Source organism: Nerophis ophidion, linkage group LG28, assembly GCF_033978795.1.
Source record: "Nerophis ophidion isolate RoL-2023_Sa linkage group LG28, RoL_Noph_v1.0, whole genome shotgun sequence".
Lineage (NCBI taxonomy): Eukaryota > Metazoa > Chordata > Actinopteri > Syngnathiformes > Syngnathidae > Nerophis > Nerophis ophidion.
In genome coordinates, this window is record NC_084638.1 from 12,631,018 (window position 1) to 12,658,500 (window position 27,483).

Here is a 27,483-nt window from a genome sequence, read left to right on the forward strand (position 1 = left end):
CTTTGTACAGCAATGGTTTGAAAAAGGCATTTGGTCGCTGATGCACTTATTGAGTGCTAAAAGTATTTTATTATTTGAAGACATTATTAAGTATGACATGCAAATACAAAAATATACAAAACAATATATATAAAGACTTTCGTTCCAAATATTCTAATTAAAGCATTTTATGTTTTTCAATTATTTACTATTTCTTCTTTACTGTATTTTATGTGGAACAAAAAAATAGTCATAACTTCAAAGCTTCCATTCTTCCAAACACAAAAGAGTTCATTTAATAAAAAAAAGACGGAATTGACTGCTAAAATTTATTTTTAGGATGCTTTGCAATTGAAGACAACACTTTTTCGTTCTGTGATAGGGAAACAAATTGAATAAATGCACAGTAAATCTCTGTGGGGTGATGTACAATATTGGCTTTTGCCTGACACTCCAAACTTTGATTGCATACTAATGCACGTACTTGACTGAAAAAAGCAATAATATATTAAGAAGCATATTGAAAAGATTGTTACACAAACAACAATGTCACACATGTTATATGTGCTGATGTTGTTAGAAAGTCAAAATTAAAGTCTTGACAGTTTATTTCAAATCCTGCAGTTTCATTTGCTGCTGCTGTTCTCACCAGCACACTTGTGTTTCTTACACTGGTACTTATAAGAGAATCTTTCACCACACACACTGCAACTCAACACTTTCTCTCTTGGGTGTGTTCTCATGTGTGCTACAAGGTTTGATTGGTCACAAAAGCTTCTGTTACAGATTGAACAGGAAAAAGGTTTTTCACCAGTGTGTATTCTCTTGTGTTTTTTCAAACTCTGACTTTCTGTAAAACTTTTACCACAGATTGAACAAGAAAAAGGTTTTTCACCAGTGTGTGTTCTCATGTGTACTTTCAAATCATGACTTTGTGTAAAACTTTTACCACAGGTTGAACAGGAAAAAGGTTTTTCTCCAGTGTGTGTTCTCATGTGTACTTTCAAATTATGACTTTGTGTAAATCCTTTACCACAGGTTGAACAGATAAAATGTTTTTCTCCAGTGTGTGTTCTCATGTGTCTTTTCAAATATTGAGTTTGTGTAAAACCTTTACCACATGTTGAACAGGAAAAACGTTTTTCACTAGTATGTGTTGTCATGTGCACTTTCAAATTGTGACTGAGAACAAAACATTTACCACAGATTGAACAGGAAAAAGTTTTTTCACCAGTGTGTGTTCTCATGTGCACTTTTAAATACCGATTTTGTACAAAACCTGTACCACATATTGAACATATAAAAGGTTTTTCTCCAGTGTGTCTTCTCATGTGTGTTTTCAGATGACAATGGTATTTAAAGGTTTTGTCACAGTGAGAACATTTCAAGTGAGTGTTGTCAGTGTGACATGTCTTATCATCTTTAGAGTCTTCATCATCAGTGTCAGGAGAGTGTGACGTTGTGTCCTCACTATCTGATAGTGGAGCTAAGAGCTTGTCTGCTTGTGATCCTCCACAGTGGTCTCCATCAGCTTCTGTTGTCATGTGTTGTGTTGAGCTGCTGCTTGGAGACTCCGCCTCCCTTTTCTCCTCACTTTCACCTTTGACCTCATCATCTTCACTCTTCACAGGGACACCAGTCACTGGGAACTCCACCAGTCCTTCAAGATGATCTCCCTCCTGACTGATGTTGTGTTCCATCGCTTCATCTTTAATGTGGGGGGTCAGTGAGTCTTCCTCCTCCTTTTTACAGGAAAGGGTCTGTGTCAAAGAGGAAAATGAGACGCCAGAGGGTCCGTGGCGCTTGGTCTTCCTCTTTGATGAATCCTCCTTCCCCATCCTGTAGCTACACTCCTGTTTTTCAGGCAGAAGTTGTTCTTCACAGACGTCTGCACGACACAAAATGACAAACATGCTTGAGAAATGTCCGGATCATTTAGTAAGTTCATGTGAGGCATTCAGTATGTTTACATGTACTTAAAAAAACAAGTTATTATATGAATTGGCCTGAAAAAAACACACACTGCTCTTTTACATTATTATTCACAGGAAAAGAAGACCCTTTTTACAAGGGCTGGGCAATATTGTCTACAATCTATATTGCGATAAATTCCCTGCTGCCTGAGGGCAGCTGGGATAGGTTCCAGCGCCCCATGTGATTTTAATGTCAGTTACTGATGTATAAACTTGCAGAAAAGATTAGGTCGTTTACAGTGTAAATCTGTATTCTGTATTGTTGTCCCTGCTATGACGCCATCTTGTGGTTGAGTTTCCTCACTGCTAGTGCTGTGGTTTGAAAGTGTATTTCCTTTTGCTTCGTGCTTTGAACCCGAAGTAAGGTTTCGTCATTGATCTCGCCCAGCAACATTTGTAAGTGTAACCAGGGATGTCCATTGGATGTGGAACGGCGGCGCCGCGGTGACAGACTCGTTCCGTTTTTGTTTTCAAGTCAATGTGTCAATTTCCACCACCTGGCTTCTATATTTAGTGGTCGACACAACAAGGCAGTTCAATTGAGCTAAAATCTGCTCGTGTGGCACAGGAAGTCATACATAAACACAAAATAAATGATCTAGTTTAGTTTCAAATATATGGTATTTTTTCTGCAACATCAAGGTATATACGTATTGATGCTTACATAGGTCTGGTGATCATGTTCCCCTTTAAGGCAGATGGTATTCTACACTTTGAAAAGTCCTAATGGACATGAAGTCAACTTGTCAAAAGGTTTTCAGACCTAATTTGACACAAATGGACGAAGACATGCTGATTTTAAAAGGCACAACTTTTAAGAATCCTAAAACAGCCATATCATGGGCAGTTATATGGGGGCCTGTACTACAGTGTTGTATCAAAATGAGTATTTCCATTTCCAACATTAAAGTGAGTGTCACTAACACTACTGCACACAGGAAAACGTGTGGAGGAGAATTGCAAGTAGTCGAAACAAAGATTGTGAATGACTGACAAGAGGCTCACTTTGTTCATGTAAGTCTACTGTGGAATAAACATGCTCAGGTGCTGAGAGCGATGCACAGAGTGAGACCTCTTAGTCCAGTTTAAAATCCACAGACCAAGAAGGAAACAGACGGACATAGCAATGTATTGATGTCGGCAAGAATTAAGTTATTAGGTTTATTTTCATTTATATCGGTCCCGGCCTACGATTGCATGAATATTTTAATGCCTCCGAACATCGTTTTAATACCATTTAAGGCCTTAATTTAGGCAAAGTCCATTCAATGACTTTTACTGCATTTTAATGATCCACAGAAATCCTGCTAAAGCTCTTAAATTTAAAGTATCAAACAACAAAACAAGTGTTTATTACATTTTAACAAAACAGAAGTCTAAGTGATTATTACATTTTAACAGAAGTGTAAATAGAAACACGTTACATTAGAAATTTCCTAAATACAAATATTGCTAATGGAATTATTGAGACATTTCTAGAATGTATTTATGATTTTTATGAGATTTTGATAGAATTTAATACATTCTAAGGCGAGCGTGGCTCGGAGGGTAGAGCAGCCATGCCTGCAACTTGGCGGTTCCAGGTTAGAGCCTACTCACTGCCGTTGTTTCCTTTAGAAAGGTACTTTAACTACCTGCTCCCAGTGCCACCCACACTGGTTTAAATGTAACTTAGATAATGGGTTTCACTATGTAAAGCGCTCTGAGTCACTGGAGAAAAGCGCTAAATAAATATACTTCACGTACAAGGGAACCACACTTTTTTTGTATTTTGCATTCTAAATAATAAATAGATGCAATCAAAAGTCTGCTTACAATAGAGACTATTACAGTTGCACTATTCTGCCTACAAAGAACTTAAAACATAACCAAACCCCTCCATTAAGGTTTTATGTAAATGCAGTAGGTATATATTGGTAGGTTGGTAATGCATGGCATCCTGCCAGCTGCTATGCTGACAGTTATGTTAGTTGCTGTCAGTAAAGACAAGGCTGGTAAGGTAGGGACTAAGGACAATTATCAACCTATCGCCCGAGCCAGCATGCTATCTAAAGTGCAGAAAAGTGTGATAATATACAGAGTTGGGGATCTTATTTGCATCGCAGACAGCCAATTTGGCTTTAAGAGCAAGTACAGCACTGACTTGTTTATTTATGCTTTGAAAGAAGCAGTAGAAAAATACAGAGCGTAGGGTCCTACAATGTTGGTAGGGTTTGTTTGATGCATCTAAGGCATTTGACAGAGTCAACCATCTCAAACTCTTCACCAGGCATAAGGGTGTTCCGGGTATATTCTAGCATATTGGTACAACAGGCAGACGATGAAGGTAAAATGGGGGGAGTGGTTTATCCTCTCCCTTTAGAGTTGGCAATGGGGTACGGCCGGCTGGGCTTCTATCACCAGGCCTATTTAGCCTGTCAATGGATGACCTGTCAAGGCAGTGGGAGAATGCAGAACAGGATGCATCTTGGGGAACACCTTAATCAACCACTTTATGTACGCTGATGATTTGGCCATTATATCTCCCAGTAGTGCAGGGTTCCACCAGCTTCTTAACATATGCTCAGACTATGGAGTCAAGTGTGACATCAAGTATAATGCCACTAAGAGTATGGTAATGATATGTAGGACCAAGGAGGAACAACATCTTAATTTCCCAGGTTTCTATTTGTCTGGTGAAACCCTGTCTGTGTGCAACAATGTCAAATACTTTAGCCGCATCATCAATGACAAGATGGAGGATGATGCTGACATGCTTAGACAGAGAAGAAAGCCAATATACTGGTGAGAAAATGTCATGACTGCTTGGATGAAGCGAAGGTGCAATGTTAATATTTGGTCACATGTCCCCTGGAAAGTTTCACTGCAATAAGGCACTTTTGGTAGCCATCCACAAGATTCTGGGGGAATTTTCGATCACTCCTCTTGACAAAATTGGTGCAGTTCAGCTAAATTTGTTGGTTTTCTGACATGGACTCGTTTCTTCAGCATTGTCCACAAAGTCAGGACTTTGGGAAGGCCATTCTAAAACCTTCATTCTTGCCTGGTTTAGCCATTCATTTACCACTTTTGACGTGCGTTTAGGGTCATTGTCCTGTTGGAACACTCAACTGCGCCCAAGACCCAACCTCCGGGCTGATGGTTTTAGGTTGTCTTGGAGAATTTGGAGGTAATCCTTCTTTTTCATTGTCTCATTTAAAGCACCAGTTCCATTCGTAGCAAAACAGACCCAGAGCATAATACTATCACCACCATGCTTGACGGTGGGAATGGGGTTCCTGGGATTAAAGGCCTCACCTTTTCTCCTCCAAACACATTGCTGGGTATTGTGGCCAAACAGCTCATTTTTTGTTTCATCTGACCACAGAACTTTACTCCAGAAGGTCTTATCTTTGTCAATGTGATGTCAGATGTAACAAAAATTGAGCTGTTTGGCCACAGTACCCAGCAATATGTTTAGAGGGGGAAAAAAGGTGAGGCCTTTAATTCCAGGAACACCATTCCCACCGTCATTGCTGTTTATATACTAACATTGCTGTATATATAGTACTGCATATAAAGTTGATGTATGTATACTTTTGACTCAGCAGATTTGGTCACATTTTAAGTAGACCCATTAAAAAAATCATAATAGAACCAAACTTCATGAATGTTTTTTGTGACCAACAAGTATGTGCTCCAATCACTCTATCACAGAAAAAACAATAGTTGTAGAAATTATTGGAAACTCAAGCCAGCCATGACATTATGTTCTTTAAAATTGTATGTAAACTTTTGATCACGACTGTATGTACATCATCCTAACAAGACAACCAAACTACTTATATACAATACATTTAAGCATAGTGTTAATAATGAAGTATAAAGTTAGTAAAGATGTGAGAGTAAAAAGTAAACAAACCTGTTCTGTGTAACACAACTTGATGATGTTTCTTATAATAAACATCCAGTAGTTGATGTTGTCGCTCCTTCTCCTCTTTTGTTGGACACAATTCCTCCTCATACTTTGCCATCGTTCTTTCGCACATTTTTACACAATCACAACACTTTACACTCACATTAGTTCCCTACTTAGCGATGTTTAAATAACTTCCGCGTCTCTTTGTTAGCAGCTAACAAGCTAAGCTAACTAGCCAGCTAAACTAGCTGCAAGCTACCTTAAATGAAGCTGGCAAACAGGAGAAGTGTCAAAGTGCGCTCAGACTAATGTATCCGGCTACAAACAATTATTAACCGTGTGTACTCTATTAAACAACATATATGTAAGAATACAGAAATATAATGCCCGCGTTTAGGACTTCTCCGTCAGACGCCATCTTGCTTTATCACCGCATCGGTCCACGCATGCGCGTACCCGACGTCACTTCCGCCAACTTGTTTTGCCACACTTACTTACCATAGTTCTTTTGTGTCATCTGTATTTCAATAACATCCATCCATCCATTTCCTACCGCTTATTCCCTTTTTTGGGGGTCGCGGGGGACGCTGGCGCCTATCTCAGTTACAATCGGGCGGAAGGCGGGGTACACCCTGGACAAGTGCCACCTCATCGCATTTCAATAACAATGTCATCATAAACCATTACATACAAAACCAACGTTATTACAAATACGGTGTTCATTTTGAAACCGCACAGAACTGTACACAAACCTGAAAGATGTGTTCAGCAGCCTTAAATGGAAAATAAATCGATTTTTTACTATTTTATATTAATTTATTTCAGAAATGTAAAAATTCAAAGTATTTTTTTGCTAGGTTACAGTAAGTGCCTCGTTTACTAATATCATCATTTTTTTTTTAAATTATGCGATTGAACAGTGGTTCTCAACCTTTTTTTAGTGATGTACCCTGTTACAATATTATTGTTACGTTGATACTCCATCATATTAATACATGTTGCAGGGGGGAACGTTTAGAGAGAGACACACTGTACAGGAAGTAAGCGGGCTAGTGTGAGTGAACCACCTTGGATTGTAACTGCACTGAAGTTGACAATAAAGTAGAAGTGAGCAACTCTAACCGTCGAATCTTTATGGTTGGGAACATAACGGACTGGAGTGAAACAAAGACAACACTTGTTTGTTCTGTGATAGGGAAACAAAATAAACAGTTTATTTTATGAATGTATGCAAAGTAAACTCTGTGAGATGTTGTACAATATTGGACTTTGCCTGACACTCCAAACTTTGATTGGCATTGTTTTGGGGATGTTTGAAAAGTTAAAACAAAAGGTAAAAAATGTTTAAAACACAACGAGGATTTTTTTTTAATCCACAAATGTAAATTTGTAAAAACAAAAGAAACCCAACAGATGATTCATAAAATCACACGTTTAAATTGTATAAAAGACAACTGTTCAAATGATGTATAAAGTAAATAATCATATGCTTCCTGAAGTGGTCCAGAAGATGTTTCAGATGTGAACCAGTACACATGTATATCATATAAAGGTGCTAATCTATGGGATTATTAACAATTACATATGAAAATATGTAGCACTTCAGTAAATTCAAAAACCTATTAAAAATAACTATTATGAATAAGTCTAAAATTGTATTATGAATCTACAAAACCCAAAACCAGTGAAGTTGGCACATTGTTTGAATGGTAAATAAAACAGAATATAATGATTTGCAAATCCTTTTCAATTCATATCCATTTAAATAGACTGCAAAGACAAGATATTTAATGTTCGAACTGAGAAACTTATGCATTTTTTTCCACAAATAATCATTAACTAGAATTTAATGGCCGCAACACATTGCAAACAAGTTGTCACAGAGGTATTTTTACCACTGTGTTACATGGCCTTTCCTTTTAACGACACTCAGTAAACGTTTGGGAACTAAGGAGACAAGTTTTTGAAGCTTTTCAGGTGGAATTATTCCCATTTTTGCTTGATGTAGAGTTGGGTTGTTCTGGGGTCTCCATTGTAAAATGTAAATGGGTTATATTTGTATAGCGATTTTCTACTTTCAAGGTACTGAAAGCCCTTTGACACTATTTCTACATCCAACCATTCACCCACTGATGACAGGAGCTACCATGCTAGGCCCAAACCATCACCCATCAGGAGCAAGTGTAAAGTGTTTTGCTCAAGGACACAACAGACATGACGAGGATGCCAAAAGCCTATTGAACCGGGAACGCTCAGGTTACTGGCACGGCCGCTCTACCCACCGAGCCACACCATCCAGCTGTATAGTGGACTTCAACGTTTTCTAGGCCAAGGACCCCCAAACAGAGACGGAACTAGGACCCCCCCCCCCCCCTGTAAAAAATGGTGTTTAAATTAAACGTGTACCTTGTTATTATGCAATACTAAGATATTCAAATAATACAATAAATAGCATTGTGGTATTTTGGGCTACATATTGCACCACACTTTTTCAATGGGAGACAAGTCTGGATTACAGGAATGCCAGTCTAGTACCCACACTCTTTTACTACAAAGCTAGGCTGTTTAACATGTGCAGAATGTGGCTTGAAATTGTCTTGCTGAAATAAGCAGGGGGGTCCATGAGAATGACGTTGCTTGGATGGCAACATTTGTTGCTCCAAAACCTGTATGTACCTTTCAGCATTAATGTTGCCTTCACAGATGTGTAAATTACCCATGCCTTGGGTAAATAAATGGTAAATGGTTGTACTTGTATAGTGCTTTTCTACCCCTTTTTAAGGACCCCTAAGCGCTTTGACAGTATTTCCACATTCACCCATTCACACACACTTTCAGACACTGATGGCGGGAGCTGCCATGTAAGGCGCTAACCAGGACCCATCGGGAGCAAGGGTGAAGTGTCTTGCCCAAGAACACAACAGGCGTGACTTGGATGGTCGAAGGTGGGGATTGAACCAGTAACCCTCAAATTGCTGGCACGGCCGATCTCCCAACATCGCCATGCCATCCCCCATTATGTGCATTAATACACCCCCATACCATCACAGATGCTGGCTTTTGAACCTTGCGCCTATAACAATCTGGATGTTTATTTTGCTCTTTGGTCCAGAGGGCACAACGTCCACAGTTTCCAAAAACAATTTGAAATGTGGACTCGTCAGACCACAGAAAACTCTTCCACTTTGCATCAGTCCATCTTAGATGAGCTTGGGCCCTGCGAAGCCGGCGGCGTTTCTGGGTGTTGTTGATAAATGTCTTTGCATGTACTCGTGTTAAAAAAAACAAACTAGCACAAAATAACTAATCTATAAATGTAGAAGCATATTAAAATATTGTTACACAAACAACAATGTCACAAATGTTTTATGTGTTGATGTTCTTACAAAGTCAAAAACTTTTTTTTTCAAATCAAGTTTGTTTCAAATCCTGGGTCTTCATTTGCTGCTGCTGTTCTCACCAGCACACTTGTGTTTTTTACACTGCTTCTTATAAGAGAATCTTTCACCACACACACTGCAACTAAACTCTTTCTCTCCTGTGTGTGTTCTCATATGTGCTCTAAGGGTTGATCGTTCACAAAAGCTTCTGTTGCAGATTGAACAGGAATGTGATTTTTCACCAGTGTGTGTTCTCGTGTGTTTTTTCAAATGTTGACTTTCTGCAAAACCTTTACCACAGACTGAACAGGAAAAAGGCTTTTCACCAGTGTGTGTTCTCATGTGCACTTTCAAATATTCCTTCCTCATAAAAGATGAGCCGCAGATTGAACAGATAAAAGGTTTTTCACCAGTGTGCAACATTGTGTGTTTTTTTAAACTCTGACTGTGTGTAAAACTTTTACCGCATATCGTACAGGTAAAATGTTTTTCTCCAGTGTGTATTGGCATGTGTTCGTTTAACACATTTTTTTGTGTAAAACCTTTACCACAGAATGAACAAGAAAAAGGTTTTTCTCCAGTGTGTATTCTCATGTGTACTTTCAAACTCTGACTTACTGTAAAACATCTACCACAATCTGAGCAGGAAAACGGTTTTTCTCCAGTGTGTGTTCTCATGTGTATTTTCAAACTCTGACTGTTAGTAAAACATTTACCACATTCTGAGCAAGAAAACGGTTTATCTCCAGTGTGTGTTCTCATGTGTATTTTCAGATAAGAACGGGAATGAAATAATTTGTCACAGTGAGAACATTTGAAGTGAGTGTTGTCGGTGTGACATGTCTTATCATCTTTAGAGTCTTCATCATCAGTGTCAGGAGAGTGTGACGTTGTGTCCTCACTATCTGATAGTGGAGCTAAGAGCTTGTCTGCTTGTGATCCTCCACAGTGGTCTCCATCAGCTTCTGTTGTCATGTGTTGTGTTGAGCTGCTGCTTGGAGGCTCTGCCTCTCTCTTCTCCTCACTTTCACCTTTGACCTCATTACCTTCACTCTTCACAGGGACACCAATCACTGGGAACTCCACCAGTCCTTTAAGAGGCTCTCCCTCCTGACTGATGTTGTATTCCACTTCTTCCTCTTTAATGTGGGGCGTCAGTGAGTCTTCCTCTTCCTTTTTACAGGGAAGGGTCTGTGTCAAAGAGGAAAAGGAGACGCCAGAGGGTCCGTGGCACCTGGTCTTCCTCTTTGATGGATCCTCCTTCACCATCCTGTTGCTACACTCCTGTTTTTCAGGCAGAAGTTGTTTTTCACAGACATCTGCAGGACATAAAATGACAAACATGCTTGAGAAATGTCCAGATTCAGTCAGTAAGTTCACATGAACTTAAAAAAACAAGTTATTATATGAATTGGCCTGAAAAAAAACACACTGCTCTTTACAACATTATTCACAGGAAAATAAGAGGGATGGAAAATATGGCCTAAAATCTATATTGCGATAAATTCCTTGCTGCCTGTGTGCAAGTGGGATAGGCTCCAGCGCCCCCTGTGATTTTAATGTCAGTTACTGATGTATAAAGTTGGATAAAAGATTAGGTCGTTTAGAGTGTATATCTGTACTCTGTATTGTTGTCTCTCCTATGGCGCCATTTTGTGCTGTGGTCTGAAAGTGTATTTCCTTTTGCTTCGTGCCTTGAACCCAAAGTAAGGTTTCATCATTAATCTCGCCAAGCAACGTTTGTAAGTGTAACAGGGATTTCCACTAGATCTGGAACGGCGGTGCAATGGCAACAGACTCATTCCGTTTTTTGTTTTCAAGTCAATGTGTCAGTTTCCAAAACCTGGCTTCTATATTTAGTGGTCGACACAACAAGGTGGTTCAATTGAGCTAAAATCTGCTCGTGTGGGACAGAAAGTCATGCATAAACAAAAAAAAAATGATCTAGTTTACTTTCAGAGTAAAATATTCTGTTTAAGGTGGAGGGTATTTTACACTTTGAAAAGTCCTAATGGACATGAAGTCAACTTGTCAAAAGGTTTTCAGACATAATTTCACCCCCCTTGACATAAATGGACAAAGGCATGATGATTCCAAAAGCCCAAAAATAAAAGAATTACACAAAAGGCATATTCCGGGCAGCTATATGAGGGCCTGTACTTCAACGCTGTATTAAAATGACTATTTCCATCTCCAACATTAAAGTGAATGTCGCTAACACTACTGCACACAGGAAAATGTGTGGAAGAGAACTGCAAGTAGCCGAAACAAAGATTGTGAATGAGTGACAAGAGGCTCACTTTGTTCATGTAAGTCTACTGTGGAATTAACATGCTCAGGTGCTGAGAGCGATGCACAGAGTGAGACCTCTTAGTCCAGTTTAAAATCCACAGACCAAGAAGGAAACAGATGATGCCCATGTATTGATGACGGCAATAATTAAGTTATTAGGTTTATTTTTTATTTATATGGGTCCCGGTCTACAATTACAATGATATTTTAATGCCTCTGGACATCATATTTAATGCTTTTTAACACCATTTAAGGCCTTAATTTAGGCAAAGTCCATTGAATGACTTTTAACGCTTTTTAATGATCCACAGAAACCCTGCTAAAGTTCTTTAATTTAAAGTATCTTACAACAAAACGTGTTTACTACATTTTAACAAAAGAGAAGAATAAGTGATCATTACATTTTAACAGAAGTGTAAATAGAAACACGTTACATTACAAAGTTCCAAAATAAAAATATTGTTCATGGAATTATTGAGACATTTCTACGATGCATTTACGATTTTTATGAGATATTGATAGATTTTAATACATTCTAAGGCCAGCGTGGCTCGGGTGGGAGAGCGGCCGTGCCAGCAACTCGACGGTTCCAGGTTTGATCCTAGTCACTGCCGTTGTGTCCTTGGGCAAGGTATTTTACCCACCTGCTCCCAGTGCCACCCACACCGGTTTAAATGTAACTTAGCAGCCCTGGGGGGAGCCGGTGCTGATGCTGATGGATGCTTAGAGGTGGGAGCCTACTTCCACCCTCTGAGAGCAATTTGTCAGGAAGTCCAGGATCCAGTGGCAGATGGAGGAAGACAGTCCCAGCCCCGTCAGTTTGGGCACCAGTCTTTGGGGGAGGATGGTATTGAACACAGAGCTAAAATCAAAAAAGGGTAGCCTTTTTGTCCTCAGCAATGATGTGCACTGCCTCAGGGTACGCAATTTGTTGACTGCTAATGGAGTCAAGTAACACCCTGAGTGCCGTACTAGTATGTCAAACAGCCGTTACCATGACAACATTAAACTCCCGTGGAAGGTAGATGGGTCTGCATTCCACAGTAACGTACTCCAGTGACTGGTAACAGTCTTGATGTTGGTGCACCAGCTGTTGTTGACGTAGATGCATAGCCCCCCTCCTCTGCTCTTACTGGAGTCTTTGGTTCTGTCATGCCGATGTGTTGTGAGGCCTGCTAGCTAGATAGCCGTGTCCGGGATGAGCGGGTGAAGCCACGTCTCCGTGATGAGCAGAATGCAGCTGTCCCCGACCATCTTATTTGTGGCAATCTGCAGCTTCAGCTCGTCCAGCTTGTTGCTAAATGAGCATCTTGCCGTGTCTTCCTAGCGACATCCTTGGGTTTAAAACTAATTTGACCAACTTCTCGGTGTATGGCCTCAACCTTCGCCGATACAAGTGTGAGGCATGATTTATAATCTAGAACAAACTTTTACCAACTCAGAGTGGATGCAGCAGCAGCTCAGTAGCTAGTCTACCTCTCTGCGAGCAAGGAGCCGTTTGACTAAAAGTAGTTCCTCGAATTTGGCTCTTACAATTACAATGCTGCTAAAACTTGGCTAATATACAGGTCACTACAAGTAAATGGATTAATGTTGGTGATTTTAAAGGGGCTTAAAAGGCACAATAGAGGATTACCATTACCTATAATGTTAGCTGCGTTGTACTAGCAGTTTTTTACTATTTAGCATACATATTGGATGACATCTAGATGTTGTGCTTACTTGGACTGTGATGAAGCTGTGAGGACTCAGGTGGTTTGTCTTCATGCTCTTCAGTCTTCACAGAGACAACAGTCAGTGGAAACTTGCTGAGATCCGCCTCCTCCTGCCCTAGAAGACACTCTTCCTCCTGAGTAACCCAAAGATCCTCCTTTTTTTCTTTAATGTGGGGGGGCTGTGGATCCTCCTGCTGCTGAAGGGGACGTTCTTCTTGACGAGCGTTCATCTGTTGGACGTCCGCAAGACAACACAAACAAACTTCAGCTCAGATGTGTCAAATATTTTTTAGTCTATCAAATATAATATTTTCCAAGTGGACTGACACCAATTTGTGGTGATGTTCTTCTACACATGGAATAATCATCAGTTATTGATTATTATGAATTGTGTAATTGATCTTGTTTTCTCCATTTACATTAATTATTGATAAAAAGTAACAACTTATAGAAAACCTCCTGCTGGGATTTTAATACCGTCATGACTGCATTAAGTCAGTCTGCACAAATAAAAGTTTCATTGTGCTGCAGCATCAAGTGACACCAACTCGCTCCTCCCACTACCAACCTACCAGCCAACCTTGACGTGCACCTACAAAATAGTCCCACCTCACGTCAACGGTGACCAGGACTGCAGAGCTGTGACTAGTTGGCTTTACTTAGGCATGGAGACAGTTTCTACAAACATTTTGTGAATAAATGGGCCGCTCTCAGTGATTTCCAGCGTGGAACTGTCATAGGATGCAACCTGTGCAACAAATCCAGTCGTGAAATGTCCTCGCTCCTAAATATTCCAAAGTCAACTTTATTACACGAAAAGTAAAGAGTTTAGGAACAACAGCAAACATCAAGTGGTAGGCCACGTAAACGGACAGAGAGGGGTCACCAGATGCTGAAGCGCATAGTGCAAATACTTTCTGCACAGTCAGTTGCTACAGAGCTCCCAACTTCATGTGACCTTCCAATTAACCCACGTACAGTAGGCAGAGAGCTTCATGGAATTGCTTTCCATGGCCGTGCAGCTGAATCTAAGCCATACATCACCTAGTCCAATGCAAAGCGTGGGATGCAGTGGTGTAAAGCACGTAGCCACTGGACTCTAGAGCAGTGGAGACGCCTTCTCTAGACTGATGAGTCACGCTTTTTCCATCTGGCAATCTGATGGGCCAGGAGAACGCTACATTTTCGATGGCATTGTGCCGAGTGCGAAATTCGGTGGGGGAGGAATTATGGTGTGGGTTTGGTTTGTCAGGAGTTGGGCTTTGCCCCATAGTTCCAGTGAAAGGAACTTTGAATGCTCCAGGATACCAAAACATGTTGGACAATTCCTTGGGATGGCACTTCAAGTTCATATGTGAGTAAAGGTAGGTGGCCAAATACTTTTGGCAATATAGTATATATATATATATATATATATATATATATTTCATTAAATATTTATTTTTGTCTAACTGAATGAGCATTAATTGCTTACAATTGTGTAAATAGTGTATTCGTAATAACATGCATCAGTTGATTTAATTTCCATGATATGTCTGCCCGAATGCAGCTGAGATAGACTCCCTCTGCAACCCCAAAAAGGGACAAGCGGTAGGACAATGGATGGGTGGATGTCATCAGGTAATAGAAGTGCTTGCAAACAACATCATTTGTATTTATTGCTAATAAAGTTAGCACCAGCACAAAATAGACTATTGCAATGTATGTGTAATACATTATATTACACTGTCATAATAATCCATCCATTTCCTACCGCTAATTCCCTTTGGGGTAATAATAATAAAATGTCTATCCTGAAAAGCGTCTTTGAGTGCACTGAAAAGCCCTCTATCAAATAAAATGTATTATTATTATTGTTATTATAATAACATGTGACTTATTCCAGACTTAAATTACGAGACGTTCATTCCTTTCTAGTAACAAATATTTAATGATGTTAAGCGTGACTGTAATATACAACAAAAAACAGTTAAAGTATTAAATAAGTCAATATAATTCTCACAGAGAACATATAAAATACACTCCTCAAAATAAAAGCTAGCATTTGCTACAAAGGCCTGCTAGCGGGCTAACACTATCACGTTAGCTTCGAACAACATATCAGGTAAATAACAGAAACAATATGAAAATATATAATTTATATTACCTCATAAGCCGCGTGTAGAAGAGAGGAGTGGAATATATTCTTCCTATTGTTACACCAGCAACTCTTAAATGGGACTTTTTCTCTTGTTCTGTGGCCGGGCGAAGGAAGTGTGCACCACTCACTATTGTCCCAGTGAAACACGTGTTTGGCCAACATTTGTTCCGCAATTGATAACACCTCGATGACGTCACACAGGAGGAAGCACAAAACAAGATGGCGTCTGGGGAGAATACGTTGTTTTGGTTATTATGGTTTCTTGGTCTTAATTACAACGTACATGTGCACATGTGTGTCGTTTAACCGAGTAAACGTCCTTATTAATTGTTTGTATGCGGATACATTAGTCTGAGTGCACTTTGACGTGCTAGCCGAGCCTGCTGGTTAGCTTAGCTTGTTAGCTGCTAACAAAGAGAGGCGGAAGTGATCGACACATCAAAGCAGAGATCCAATGTAAGTGTGAAGTGTTTTTATTGTGTGAACATGTCTACATTACAAATGATGTGCGTGTTGGTGAAACAGCGACTAACTGCTGCCGTTGAAGAGATATGTGTGATGTTAGAAAAAAAAACGATAGCAGAATACGAGGAGGAACTTTGTCCAACAAAAGAGGAGAAGGAGCGTTAACATCAATTACTGGACGCTGTTTTCAAGAAACATCAAGTTGTGTTACACATCCATCCATCTTCTTCTGCTTATCCGAGGTCGGGTCGTGGGGGCTGCAGCCTAAGCAGGGAAGCACAGCCTTTCCTCTGCCGAGCCATTTAGTCCAGCTCTTCCCGGGGGATCCCGAGGTGTTCTCAGGCCAGCCGGGAGACGTACCGTATTTCCTTGAATTGCCACAGGGCATGTAGTATGCACCTGCCTTGAATTACTGCCCGAGCAAACTCGCTTCGCAAAATAATTAGCGCATGCTTAGTATTACCGCCAGGTCAAACTCGTGAAGTCACGAGTGACACTTCCCCTGTCATCATTTTCAAAATGGAGGAGGCTGATCTCAATACCGGTAATTTGAAATTGCATAAAGGGAAGAAGATTAACAGCTATTCAGTAGGATTTAAGGTCCAAGCATACATCACAATCAAATTTTTACTGCATGCCTTTCGTATGTGCCGAAGTGAGAAGAGGTTTTAAAATTATTAGCGCATGCTTACTTTTACCGCATGCCTTTGGCAAGCGCAAGAGTGAGAAGAGGTTTTAAATTAATTAGCGTCCCGGCGGCAATTCAAGGAAATACGGTAGTCTACCCAACGTGTCCTCGGTCTTCCCCGTGGCCTCCTACCGGTCGGACGTGCCCTAAACACCTCCCTAGGGAGGCGTTCGGGTGACATCCTGACCAAATGCCCAAATCTCCTCATATGGTTCCTCTCAATGAGGAGGCGCAGCGGCTTTACTTTGAGCTCCGCCTGGATGGCAGAGCTTCTCACCCTATTTTTAAGGGAGAGCCCCACCACCCAACGGAGGAAACTAATTTCGGCCGCTTGTACCCGTGATCTTGTCCTTTCGGTCATGACCCAAAGCTCATGACCATAGTTGAGGATGGGAACGTAAATCGACCGGTAAACTGAGAGCTTTGCCTTCCGGCTCAGAGCCTTCTTCACCGCAACGGTTCGATACGGCGTCCGCATTACTGCAAACGCCGCACCGATCCGCCTGTCCATCTCACAATCCACTCTTCCCTCACTCGTGAACAAGACTCCTGGGTACTTGAACTCCTCCACTTGGGGCAGGGAACTCTACCCTTTTCCAGACGAGAACCTTGGACTCGGACTTGGAGGTGCTGATTCTCATCCCAGTCGCTTCACACTCGGTTGCGAACCAATCCAGTGAGAGCTGAAGATCCTGGCCAGTTGAAAACATCAGGACCACATCATCTGCAAAAAGCAGAGACCTAATCCTGCAGCCACATAAACCGGATCCCCTCAACGCCTTGACTGCGCCTAAAAATTCTGTCCATAAAAGTTATGAACGGAATCAGTGCCTTAGCGGAGTCCAACCCTCACTGGAAACGTGTCCGACTTACTGCCGGCAATGCGGACCAAGCTCTGACACTGATCATACAGGGAGCGGACTGCCACAATCAGACAGTCCGATACCCCATACTCTCTGAGCACTCCCCACAGGACTTCCCGAGGGACACAGTCGAATGCCTTCTCCAAGTCCACAAAGCACATGTAGACTGGTTGGGCAAACTCCTATGTACCCTCAAAGACCCTGCCGAGAGTATAGACCTGGTCCACAGTTCCACGACCAGGACCAAAACCACACTGTTCCTCCTGAATCCGAGGTTCGACAATGCGGCATAAACTCCTCTCCAGTACACCTGAAAAGACCTTCTCGGGAAGGCTGAGGATGCTTATACATATTGACACAAATATAAAAAAAAAACACTAACCTTACGACAGATGCTTTTGCAATTGTTCGATTTGATCTTTCACAACACCTAGTGGCCACAATAATTCATGAAGTCAAGCTCATGGCACAGAAAGTTGAATGATGCGGACACGTTTGTTACTGGATACTTTCTATCAGACTTCGATTTTGGAGACTTTGTGTACATATTAAGCAACTATAATTATTTGATATGCTTAAATGTGTTGTTTTAGCTTAGTTGTTGTGTAGCTGCTAGCTCCTCGTAGCCTACAGCAGGTGTGTCCAAAGTGCAGCCCATAGCTATGTTTTTAACCGACAACGAGGAGTGTTGAAAATGTGGTATTTGCGTGTCGGTCCAATCAGCGGCAGCTACGCCCTGTTTCGTCATTGGACCTAAGTCTTTGGCTTGGTAGGCGGGTACGAGCGTACCAAGCCAGTTAGGCATTTGTAGCATTTGTAGTGGTGTCACAGCCTGGTGGTCGTGCCGTCAGGTAACACCAGGAAGGTTCTTTCTGTGCGATATTGACTGGTGCTGTTTTTCTCCCTGGTCTTCGACTTCATATCTGGTGTTGTCCTTCAGACCTCGGCCAAGAAGCCACGTGAACAGTGGCAAGAATGTGGGCGATAAGAGTGTATGTGCGTGGGCATGAACTTGCACCCAGTTTCAACTGGAACTCAGGACATATGATTAGTTGCACGGCCTATTCTAATCTATATTAAACATTTCTTAACCACTCTATCTTTCATTATCTTAATTATATCCCAACTTTAGCTACCTGTAAAAATGAGTGACTTATCTTAGTCCATTTGTAAATAAATAGTTTTCCTAAATTATAGTCTCCTCACTTTAACCAGACCCTTTAAAAGGGGAAGCCTGAAAAAAGGACAGTATTAAGATGAATTCATCATATTTGCTATGAGGCCTTTTATTATTAATATATTCTGTTCTTGTTACTTGTGGCGGTATAGCTCGGTTGGGTGGAGTGGCCGTGCCAGCAACTTGAGGGTTCCAGGTTCGATCCCAGCTTCTGCCATCCGAGCAGTTGTGTCCTTGGGCAAGACACTTTACCCACCTGCTCCCAGTGCCACCCACATTGGTTTAAATGTAACTTAGATATTGGGTTTCACTATGTAAAGCGCTTTGAGTCATTAGAGAAAAGCGCTATATAAATATAATACACTTCACATGATATCGTGTTGTTCTATTTTCTAATTTAAAGGGGAACTGCACTTTTTGGAATCATTCTCAGTCCCTATGTAAGTTAAAGTTAAGGTCCCAACGGTAGTCACACACTAGGTGTGGTGAAATTATCCTCTGCATTTGACCCATCCCCAAGTTTACCCCCTGGGAGGTGAGGGCAGCGGAGGCCACGCTCGGGAATCATTTGGTGATTTAACCCCCAACCCTTGATGCTGAATGCCAAGCAAGGAGGCAATGGGTCCAGTATTTATAGTCTTTGGTATGACTCGGCCAGGATTTAAAATCAAGACTTTCCAGTCTCAGGGCAGACGCTCTAACCACAAGGCTACTGAGCAGGTCGATGGTTAATGGATCCACAATAGAAAATAAACCTTTGCAAAAGTTAAATAACAATTAAGTCATTGGTAGCCGCTCTATTCTGCCTATAAAGTGCTCTAAACAACATCCTAAAACCCCCTTCAACATTATAAATACTTACTGTAAATATATATGTAATGTAGTAGCATTTTTAATACCATGTCATATTTACATATCTTGCTCATTTTAAGCATACAATGTCTGCTCTCACTGGGATGCCGACTGATGGGATGTTCATATCTTCCCGTTTAGATGAAGAATTAATCATCACAAAAAGGGTTAAAAAAGGGCGGGTGCAAAAGAACGTATTTTTGCATCTTTCTTGCCATCACCAGGTCTAAGTTGGATGTCAAAGTTGACCAAGTTCGCGGTTTATGTCCACAACCTTCTACTACATTAGTTTCTCACTAATGATTTATAATCTAGAATTAGCTTTTCACCATCAGAAAGCAGCTCAGTATGTCAATATAGCAGCATAAGCTAGTTACTTCTGTGATCAATGCGCCGCTAAAAGTAGGTCCTTAACGTTAGCGCTTATAATAACAATATCACTAATACTTGGTTAATATTCAGGTCACAAAATGTAAATGGAGCATTGTTGGCAGTTTTTGGATGTTTTTTTGGAGGACTTTGTGGGTCTAATAGAGGAGCTCCCATTGACTCCAATGTTAGCTGATTTTTGCTCACGTTTATTTACGAAATAAAGTTCATTAAAATTAAAAACATGTCTTGCATAAGGATTGTGAATGATAGGCAACATTTAATAAAAGTTTGGTTTCCTTTGAATTTGTCAGATAAGTAAACAATCCTTCAAATTAAAGATTAGGTTGTTTATAGATATTATCCACAATGAAGTTACAGTAAAACTAAGCACACAAGGGAAAGTACATTCATATACACATGAAGTACACATATGTGTAAGAATCATGTTAACCACCAAAATATTGTCTCATTCTCCTAAAGCCAATATCGAGGAGCCTTTGGTGAGCTGACCGTATCGTCACACCCTTAGTTAAAAGCACACCATCCCCATGACTCTTCCACGTGATGTAGAACAGGAGTACAACATTTTAATCATACACACACATCTGAAGGATATAAAAAATAAATATATTTGGTGGCCAAACAAAATACTAGGCCAACCAATTTTTGGTATGGGCGATATGACCTCAAATCTATATCCTTAAAACAATATATGTCACGATGTATAATTTGATATATGATTGATAATAGAATAATTTCAAAGCGGGTTACAAAAGCTCCTAATTTGGAAGCTGACATATGCAGTAACATATTGTGTCATCTGCGATGAGGTCGCAACCGGCTTCTGTCCGATTGTAGCTAAAATAGGCACCAGCGCCCCCCGCAACCCCAAAGGGAATAAGCGATAGAATATGGATGGATGATATTGTGTCATTTCTAATTGTATTATTTTGTCAAAACAATTATTATTAATGTACTTGTTTATTTACTGTTAATATCTGGTTACTTTATTTGAGAAAATGATACTGGAAATTATGTAATATTTTACTGCATATTTCAGCAACTAAAGTAGGAGCCTGTGTAGCCTGTTTTAAAATGGTTCTATTAGTAATTATATATGAAATAGAATTTCGCAAAATCTATTTTAAACCATATTGTTCATCCATACTAAAAAGTCCTGTCATCATGGTTTTTGTTTCTTTTCCTGTGAATAATGTTGTAAAGAGCAGCGTGTTTGTGCGTCACTGAGATTTCAAGACAGTTCATTCGATAACTTGTTTTTCCTAAGTGCATGTAAACATACTGAATGCATTGTGTGACTGAGCAGAGATGGTGTGTTTGTCTTGCAGACGTCTGTGAAGAACATCTTCACCCTGAACAACAGAAGTGGAGCTTCAGGATGCAGACGGAGGAGCCACAGCCCTTCCACATTAAGAAGGAAGAGGAATACTCACTGATTCCCCATTTCAAAGAGGAAGAGGAGGACCCACTGAAACCCCAATTTAAAGAGGAAGCGGTGGATCCACTGAGCCCTCACATTAAGGAGGAAGAGATGGATCAACCTACACCCCATTTTAAAGAGGAAGAGGAGGACCCACTGACAGCCGATTTTGAACACTGACACCCCTTTTCCAAGAGGAATTGGTGGATCCACTGACCCCTCACAACAAGGAGGAAGAGGTGGATCCGCTGACCCCTCACATTAAGGACAAAGAGGAGGACCCACTGACCCCTCACATTAAAGAGGAAGAGGAAGAACACAGCATCAGTCAGCAGGGAGAGCATCTTGAAGGACTGGAGGAGGTTGATGTCACCAAGATGCCAGTGACTGGTGTCCCTGTGAAGAGTGAAGATGATGAGGTCAAAGGTGAAAGTGAGGAGAGGGGAGGGGGGGAGCCTCCAAGCAGCAGCTCAACACAACACATGACAACAGAAGCTGATGGAGACCACTGTGGAGGATCACAAGCAGACAAGCTCTTAGCTCCACTATCAGATAGTAAGGACACAACGTCACACTCTCCTGACACTGATGATGAAGACTCTAAAGATGATAAGACATGTCACACTGACAACACTCACTTCACATGTTCTCACTGTGACAAAACTTTTAAATATCCTAGTGATTTGAAAAGACACATGAGATCACACACTGGAGAAAAACCCTTTTCATGCACAGAATGTGGTAGAGATTTTAGACTAAAAGAAATGATGAAAGAACACATGAGCATACGCACTGGAGAAAAACCTTTTTCATGTTCAATCTGCGGTAAAGATTTTACTCAAAGGCCACATTTGAAAACCCACATAATACACACTGGAGAAAAGCCTTTTTCCTGCTCAGAATGTGGTAAAAGTTTTGGAATAAATCGAAGTTTAAAAATACACATGAGAACACACACTGGAGAAAAACCTTTTTCATGTTCAATCTGTGGTAAACATTTTACTGAAAGGCAAAGTTTGAAAACACACATGACAATACACACTGGAGAAAAAACTTTTTCATGTTTAATCTGTGGTAAAAATGTTACTCATAGGCGAAATTTGAAATCACACATGACAATACACACTGGAGGAAAACCTTTTTCATGGTCAATCTGTGGTAAAAATTTTACTCAAAGGCAATATTTGAAAACACACATGAGAATACACACTGGAGAAAAAACTTTTTCCTGCTCAGAATGTGGTAAAAGTTTTGTATTTAATAAAAATGTTAAAGTACACATGAGAACACACACGGGAGAAAAGCCTTTTTCATGTTCAATTTGCGGTAAAGATTTTACTGAAAAGCCCCATTTCAAAGCACACATGAGAATACACACTGGAGAAAAACATTTTTACTGCTCAGAATGTGGTAAAAGCTTTGTAATAAATCGAAGTTTAAAAGTACATATGAGAACACACACTGGAGAAAAACCGTTTACATGTTCAGTATGTGGAACAAGTTATATAGAAAGACAACAATTAAAAATACACATGATAAAGCACTCTGGTGAAAAACCATACTCCTGTTCAAGCTGCAACAAAAGCTTTTGTCACAAAAAAATATTTTACAGTACACATGAGAACACACACAGGTGAGAAAGTGTTGAGTTGCAGTGTGTGTGGTGAAATATTCTCTTATAAGTACCAGTGTAAGAAACACAAGTGTGCTGGTGAGAACAGCAGCAGCAAATAAAGATGCAGGATTTGAAATAAACCGTCAACACTTTTAAATTTGACTTTTTAACAACATCAGCACATAAAACATGTGTGACATCATTGTTGTGTGTGTAACACAATCTTGTTAATATGATTCTAACATTTATAGATTAGATACTTCAGGGTAGTGCTTTTATTTCAGTCAAGTACATGAGTTAATATACACATTTGTGTACTTTAAAATGAACAGAACAATTTGACTGAAAGGGTGAGAATAAACAGTACATAAAATATGTTATGTACAATAAACATTTTATGTGTATATATTCATAATTCACTCTTATACCTATTCATAATAGTGTTTTATATGGTTTTGGAAATTATTGACGTGTTACAGTTTGTTTTCTAATTGTGGATTATTCCATAGATGAACTCCTTTATATGATGTACATTTTTGTTTTACATGAGTTCATACCTTTGCTTTTGAGTACACATAAATCCCTCTTAGTTCATACTTACTGGTTCACATCTGACACATCTTCTGGACCACTTCTGGAAGCATATTATTATTTAATTATACATCATTTGAACAGTTGTCTTGTATACAATTTTAAAATGTGTCACTTTTTGAATCATTTGTTGGGTCTCTATAATCCATTCTATGAATTATTTTTATTACTCTTCTCTCTTGTGTAACATGAATATTGTTGTGTGATTGTTTTATATGTATGTCCCCAGACCTTTATGCAATAAACAATGTATGCTTCAACTAAAGTTGGTTACAATAAATATAGTTATTATTTGTGGGTATGTATTTTATTCTATTTATTACCGCAGTCAATTTTTTAAATGTTTTATTTAGATGACTTGATGTAGTTTTCAGCTTACTTCATTATCTGGACTAACTCAGCCTGGAGGATGTGTGTAATGTTGAGATGTATTGAAGATGACTTGGTTTGTTTGTCAATTGTTCTATTTAAAAATGTTGTCAGATCTCGCAAGAGAAGCAAGAAATCAGCTCTATTACTTCTTTTTCTTACTGGCAGTTTGCAGCCATGACTTGAAAAGTTCATACTGCCACCTACCAGACTGTAGAATGTAGTGTGGGCCATAGGACATAAGGAGGAAATCCTATTAAAAGCCTGTGGAGGGCAGCAATACACCTAACATGTTCTACTTGTCTGTTGGAAATAGAAAGAAGAAGAAGAACGAGGAAAATGCAAGATGGCATTAGATGGAGAAAGTCTAAACGTGGGCAATGCCGTCCTGTATTTGTAATCAGTGCATATATGTGCACATATATGTCGTTTTATATACAGGTGCAGGTCATATTATTAGAATATCATGGAAAAGTTGTTTTATTTCAGTAATTATATTTAGAACGTGAAACTTACATATTATATCAATTCATTACACACATAGTGATATATTTGAAATGTTTATTTCTTAAACTTTTGATGATTAGTACTGACAATTACTGAAAATCCCAAATTCAGAATCTCAGAAAATTAGAATATTAGTTACAACTAGTACCAAAAAATATATTTTAGAAATGTGGGCCAACTGAAAAGTATGAACATGGAAAGTTTCAGCATGTACGGCAATCAATACGTAGTTGCAGCTCCTTTTGCCTGAATTGCTGCAGCAATACGGCGTGGCATGGAGTCCACCAGTCTGTTGCACTCCTCAGGTGTTATGAGAACCCAGGTTGCTTCAATAGTGGCCTTCAGCTCTTCAGCATTGTTGGGTCTGGCATCTGGCATCTTCCGCTTCACAATACCCCATAGGTTTTCTATGGGGTTATGGTCAGGGGAGTTTGCAGGCCAATCAAGAACAGGGATACCATGGTCCTTAAACCAGGTACTGGTAGATTTGGCACTGTGTGCAGGTGCCAAGTCATGTTGGAAAATGAAATCTTCACCTTCATAAAATTGATCCGCGGAAGGCAGCATAAAGTGTTCTAAAACTTCCTGGGAGACTGCTGCATTGACCCTAGACCTCAGGAAACACAGTGGACCAACACCAGCAGATGACATGGCACCCCAGACCATTACCCATTGTGGAAATTTGACACTGGACTTCAGGCAACGTGGATTCTGTGCCTCTCTTGTCTTCCTCCAGACTCTGGGACCTTGATTTCAAAAGGAGAAACAAAATTTACTTTCATCTGTAAAAAAAAACGTTGGACCATTCAGCAGCTGTCCAGTCCTTTTTGTCTTGAGCCCAGGCGAGACGCTTTTGATGTTGTCTCTTATTCAAGAGTGGCTTTCCACAAGGAATGCGACAGCTGAAGCCCATTTCTTGCATACGTCGGTGCGTGGTTTTTCTTGAAGCAACTGACTCCAGCTGCAGTCCACTCTTTGTGGATCTGCCCCACATTTTTTAATCGGTTTTGTTTGACAATCCTCTCCAGGGCGCGGTTATCCCTCTTGCTTGTACACTTTTTTTCTACCGCATCTTTGTCTTCCCTTCGCCTCTCTATTAATGTGCTTGGACACAGAGCTCTGGGAACATCCAACCTCTTTGGCAATGACCTTTTGTGTCTTGCCCTCCTTCTTTAAAGTATCAATGGTCATCTTTTGGACAGTTGTCAAGTCAGCAGTCTTCCCCATGATTGTGTGTCACACAGAATCAAAACGAGAGACCATTTAAAGGCTTTTCCAGGTGTTTTGAGTTAGTTAGCTAATTAGAGTGTGGCACCAGGTGTCTTCAATATCTGACCTTTTCACCATATTCTAATTTTCTGAGATGTTGAATTTAGGGTTTTCATTGGTTGTCAGCTATAATCATCTCCTTTTTGGCAAAAAAAAAAACACTTGAAATGTATCAGTCTGTTTGGAATGAATGTATACATTCTACAAGTTTGACTTTCTAAATGGAATTAATGAAATAAATCAACTTTTTCATGATTTTCTAATAATATGACCAGCACCTGTGTCAATTTTTGAGATTGTAAAAATGTAAAACACAAATTATGATGGATAATATTGAAATGAAAGGAGTAAGTGTAATCACATGTTTAGGAGTCATTATAGATGATGAAGTAAGCTGGACACTACATGTAAGAAATATAAAGAACACATTAAAAAAGGGAGTGGAATAATAACTAGAATAAAATACATACTTACAAATATCAACTACAATTATTGTACCCAACTTTAGTTGAAGCATACATTATTTATTGCATAAAGGTCTGGGGACAAACATTTCAACATTCACACAATATTCATATTACACAAGAAAGTAGGAAAGATTATTAATAGAAATGATTATAGACAACCAACAAATTATTCATAGTCACATGTTTTAAAAGTAAATCATCTTGTATAAAAGACACCTGCTCAAATGATGTATGAAGTAAATAATAATAAGCTTCCAGAAGTGGTCCAGAAGATGTTTGAATTGTGAACCATTAAATATGAACTAAGAGGGATTTATGTGTACTCAAAATCAAATGTATGAACTCATGTAAAACAAATATGTACATCATATAAAGGAGTTAATCTATGGAATCATCTGCTATTAGAAAATAAAATATGTAACACGTAATTATTTCAAAAACATATTTAAAACACTATTATGAGTAAGTATAAAAGTGAAATATGAATATATACACATTAAATGTTTATTGAATGTAACATATTTGATGTACAGTTTATTCTCACCCTTTCAGTCAAATTGTTCCGTTCATTTTAAAGTACACAAATGTGTATATTAACTCATGTACTTGACTGAAATAAAAGCACTAATCTGAAGTGTCTAATCTATACATTTTAGAATCATACACACACAATAATGATGTCACACATGTTATATGTGCTGATGTTAGAATGTCAAGGTTAAAGTCTTGAACATTTATTTCAAATCCTGCAGTTTCATTTGCTGCTGCTGTTCTCACCAGCACACTTGTGTTTCTTACACTGGTACTTAGAAGAGAATCTTTCACCACACACACTGCAACTCAACACTTTCTCTCCTGTGTGTGTTCTCATGTGTATTTTAAAATGTGGACATTGTATAACACTTTTACAAACATACTGAATAAGTTTAAGGTTTTTCTCCAGTGTGTGTTCTCATGTGTGCTTTCAAATGGTGCTTTTGAGTAAAATCCTTACTGCAGATTGAACATGAAAAAGGTTTTTCTCCAGTGTGTATTCTCAAGTGTCTTTTCAAATGGATACTTTGTATAAAACTTTTACAACATACTGAACATGTATAAGGTTTTTCACCAGTGTGTGTACTCATATGTTTTTTCAAATAGTGCCTTCGAGCAAAATATTTACCGCAGATTGAACATGAAAAAGGTTGTTCTCCAGTGTGTGTTCTCGTCTGTACTTTCAAATGTGGCCGATGAGTCAAATCTTTACCGCAGATTGAACCTGAAATAGGTTTTTCTCCAATGTGCGTTCTCATGTGTACTTTCAAATGGTGCATCTGAGTAAAATCTTTACCGCAGATTGAACATGAAAAAGGTTTTTCTCCAGTGTGTGTTCGCATGTGTACATTTAAACGTTGATTTCTTACAAAACTTTTACCACATTCCGAGCAAGA

The 27,483-nt window shown here is 39.5% G+C and overlaps 3 protein-coding genes across 6 annotated transcripts in view; 1 reads left to right on the plus strand and 2 right to left on the minus strand.

Moving 5' to 3' along the window:
- Nucleotides 1-15,554, minus strand: part of LOC133545576 (zinc finger protein 391-like) — a 212,369-nt gene extending 196,815 nt beyond the window's left edge. For 3 of the 4 annotated variants that reach the window (XM_061891298.1, XM_061891297.1, XM_061891296.1), the window contains exons 1-2: nt 15,384-15,554; nt 13,245-13,467 (exon numbers count right to left, since the gene is read on the minus strand). In XM_061891298.1, coding sequence (XP_061747282.1) covers nt 13,245-13,467; nt 15,384-15,539 — 379 coding nt within the window. In that variant the 5' untranslated portion in view covers nt 15,540-15,554. Of the gene's footprint in view, nt 1-9,200; nt 10,550-13,244; nt 13,468-15,383 lie in introns of those variants that run through there. The other variant, XM_061891295.1, reaches the window with a different exon arrangement.
- LOC133545587 (zinc finger protein 664-like) lies at nt 295-6,289 on the minus strand. The gene is made up of 2 exons (XM_061891322.1): nt 5,854-6,289; nt 295-1,867 (listed from the first exon to the last, which is right to left on the minus strand). The coding sequence occupies exons 1-2, from the start codon at nt 5,978-5,980 to the stop codon at nt 606-608; spliced, it is 1,389 nt and encodes a 462-aa protein (XP_061747306.1). The 5' UTR covers nt 5,981-6,289; the 3' UTR covers nt 295-605.
- A 14-nt stretch (nt 15,555-15,568) lies between the features above and the next one.
- On the plus strand, nt 15,569-23,734 carry LOC133545592 (gastrula zinc finger protein XlCGF57.1-like). Its single transcript, XM_061891328.1, has 2 exons — nt 15,569-15,833; nt 21,144-23,734. The coding sequence occupies exon 2, from the start codon at nt 21,613-21,615 to the stop codon at nt 22,870-22,872; it is 1,260 nt and encodes a 419-aa protein (XP_061747312.1). The 5' UTR covers nt 15,569-15,833; nt 21,144-21,612; the 3' UTR covers nt 22,873-23,734.
- Nucleotides 23,735-27,483: the final 3,749 nt, after the last annotated feature.

Bases quoted from the DNA above. Each gene is read 5' to 3' on its own strand.
- LOC133545592 (XM_061891328.1), top strand. From the start codon at position 21,613: ATGCCAGTGACTGGTGTCCCTGTGAAGAGTGAAGATGATGAGGTCAAA.
- LOC133545587 (XM_061891322.1), bottom strand. From the start codon at position 5,980: ATGTGCGAAAGAACGATGGCAAAGTATGAGGAGGAATTGTGTCCAACA. The intron at 1,868-5,853 runs GTTTGTTTACTT...TGTGTCGTGCAG, and splicing joins AGTTGTGTTACACAGAACAG to ACGTCTGTGAAGAACAACTT.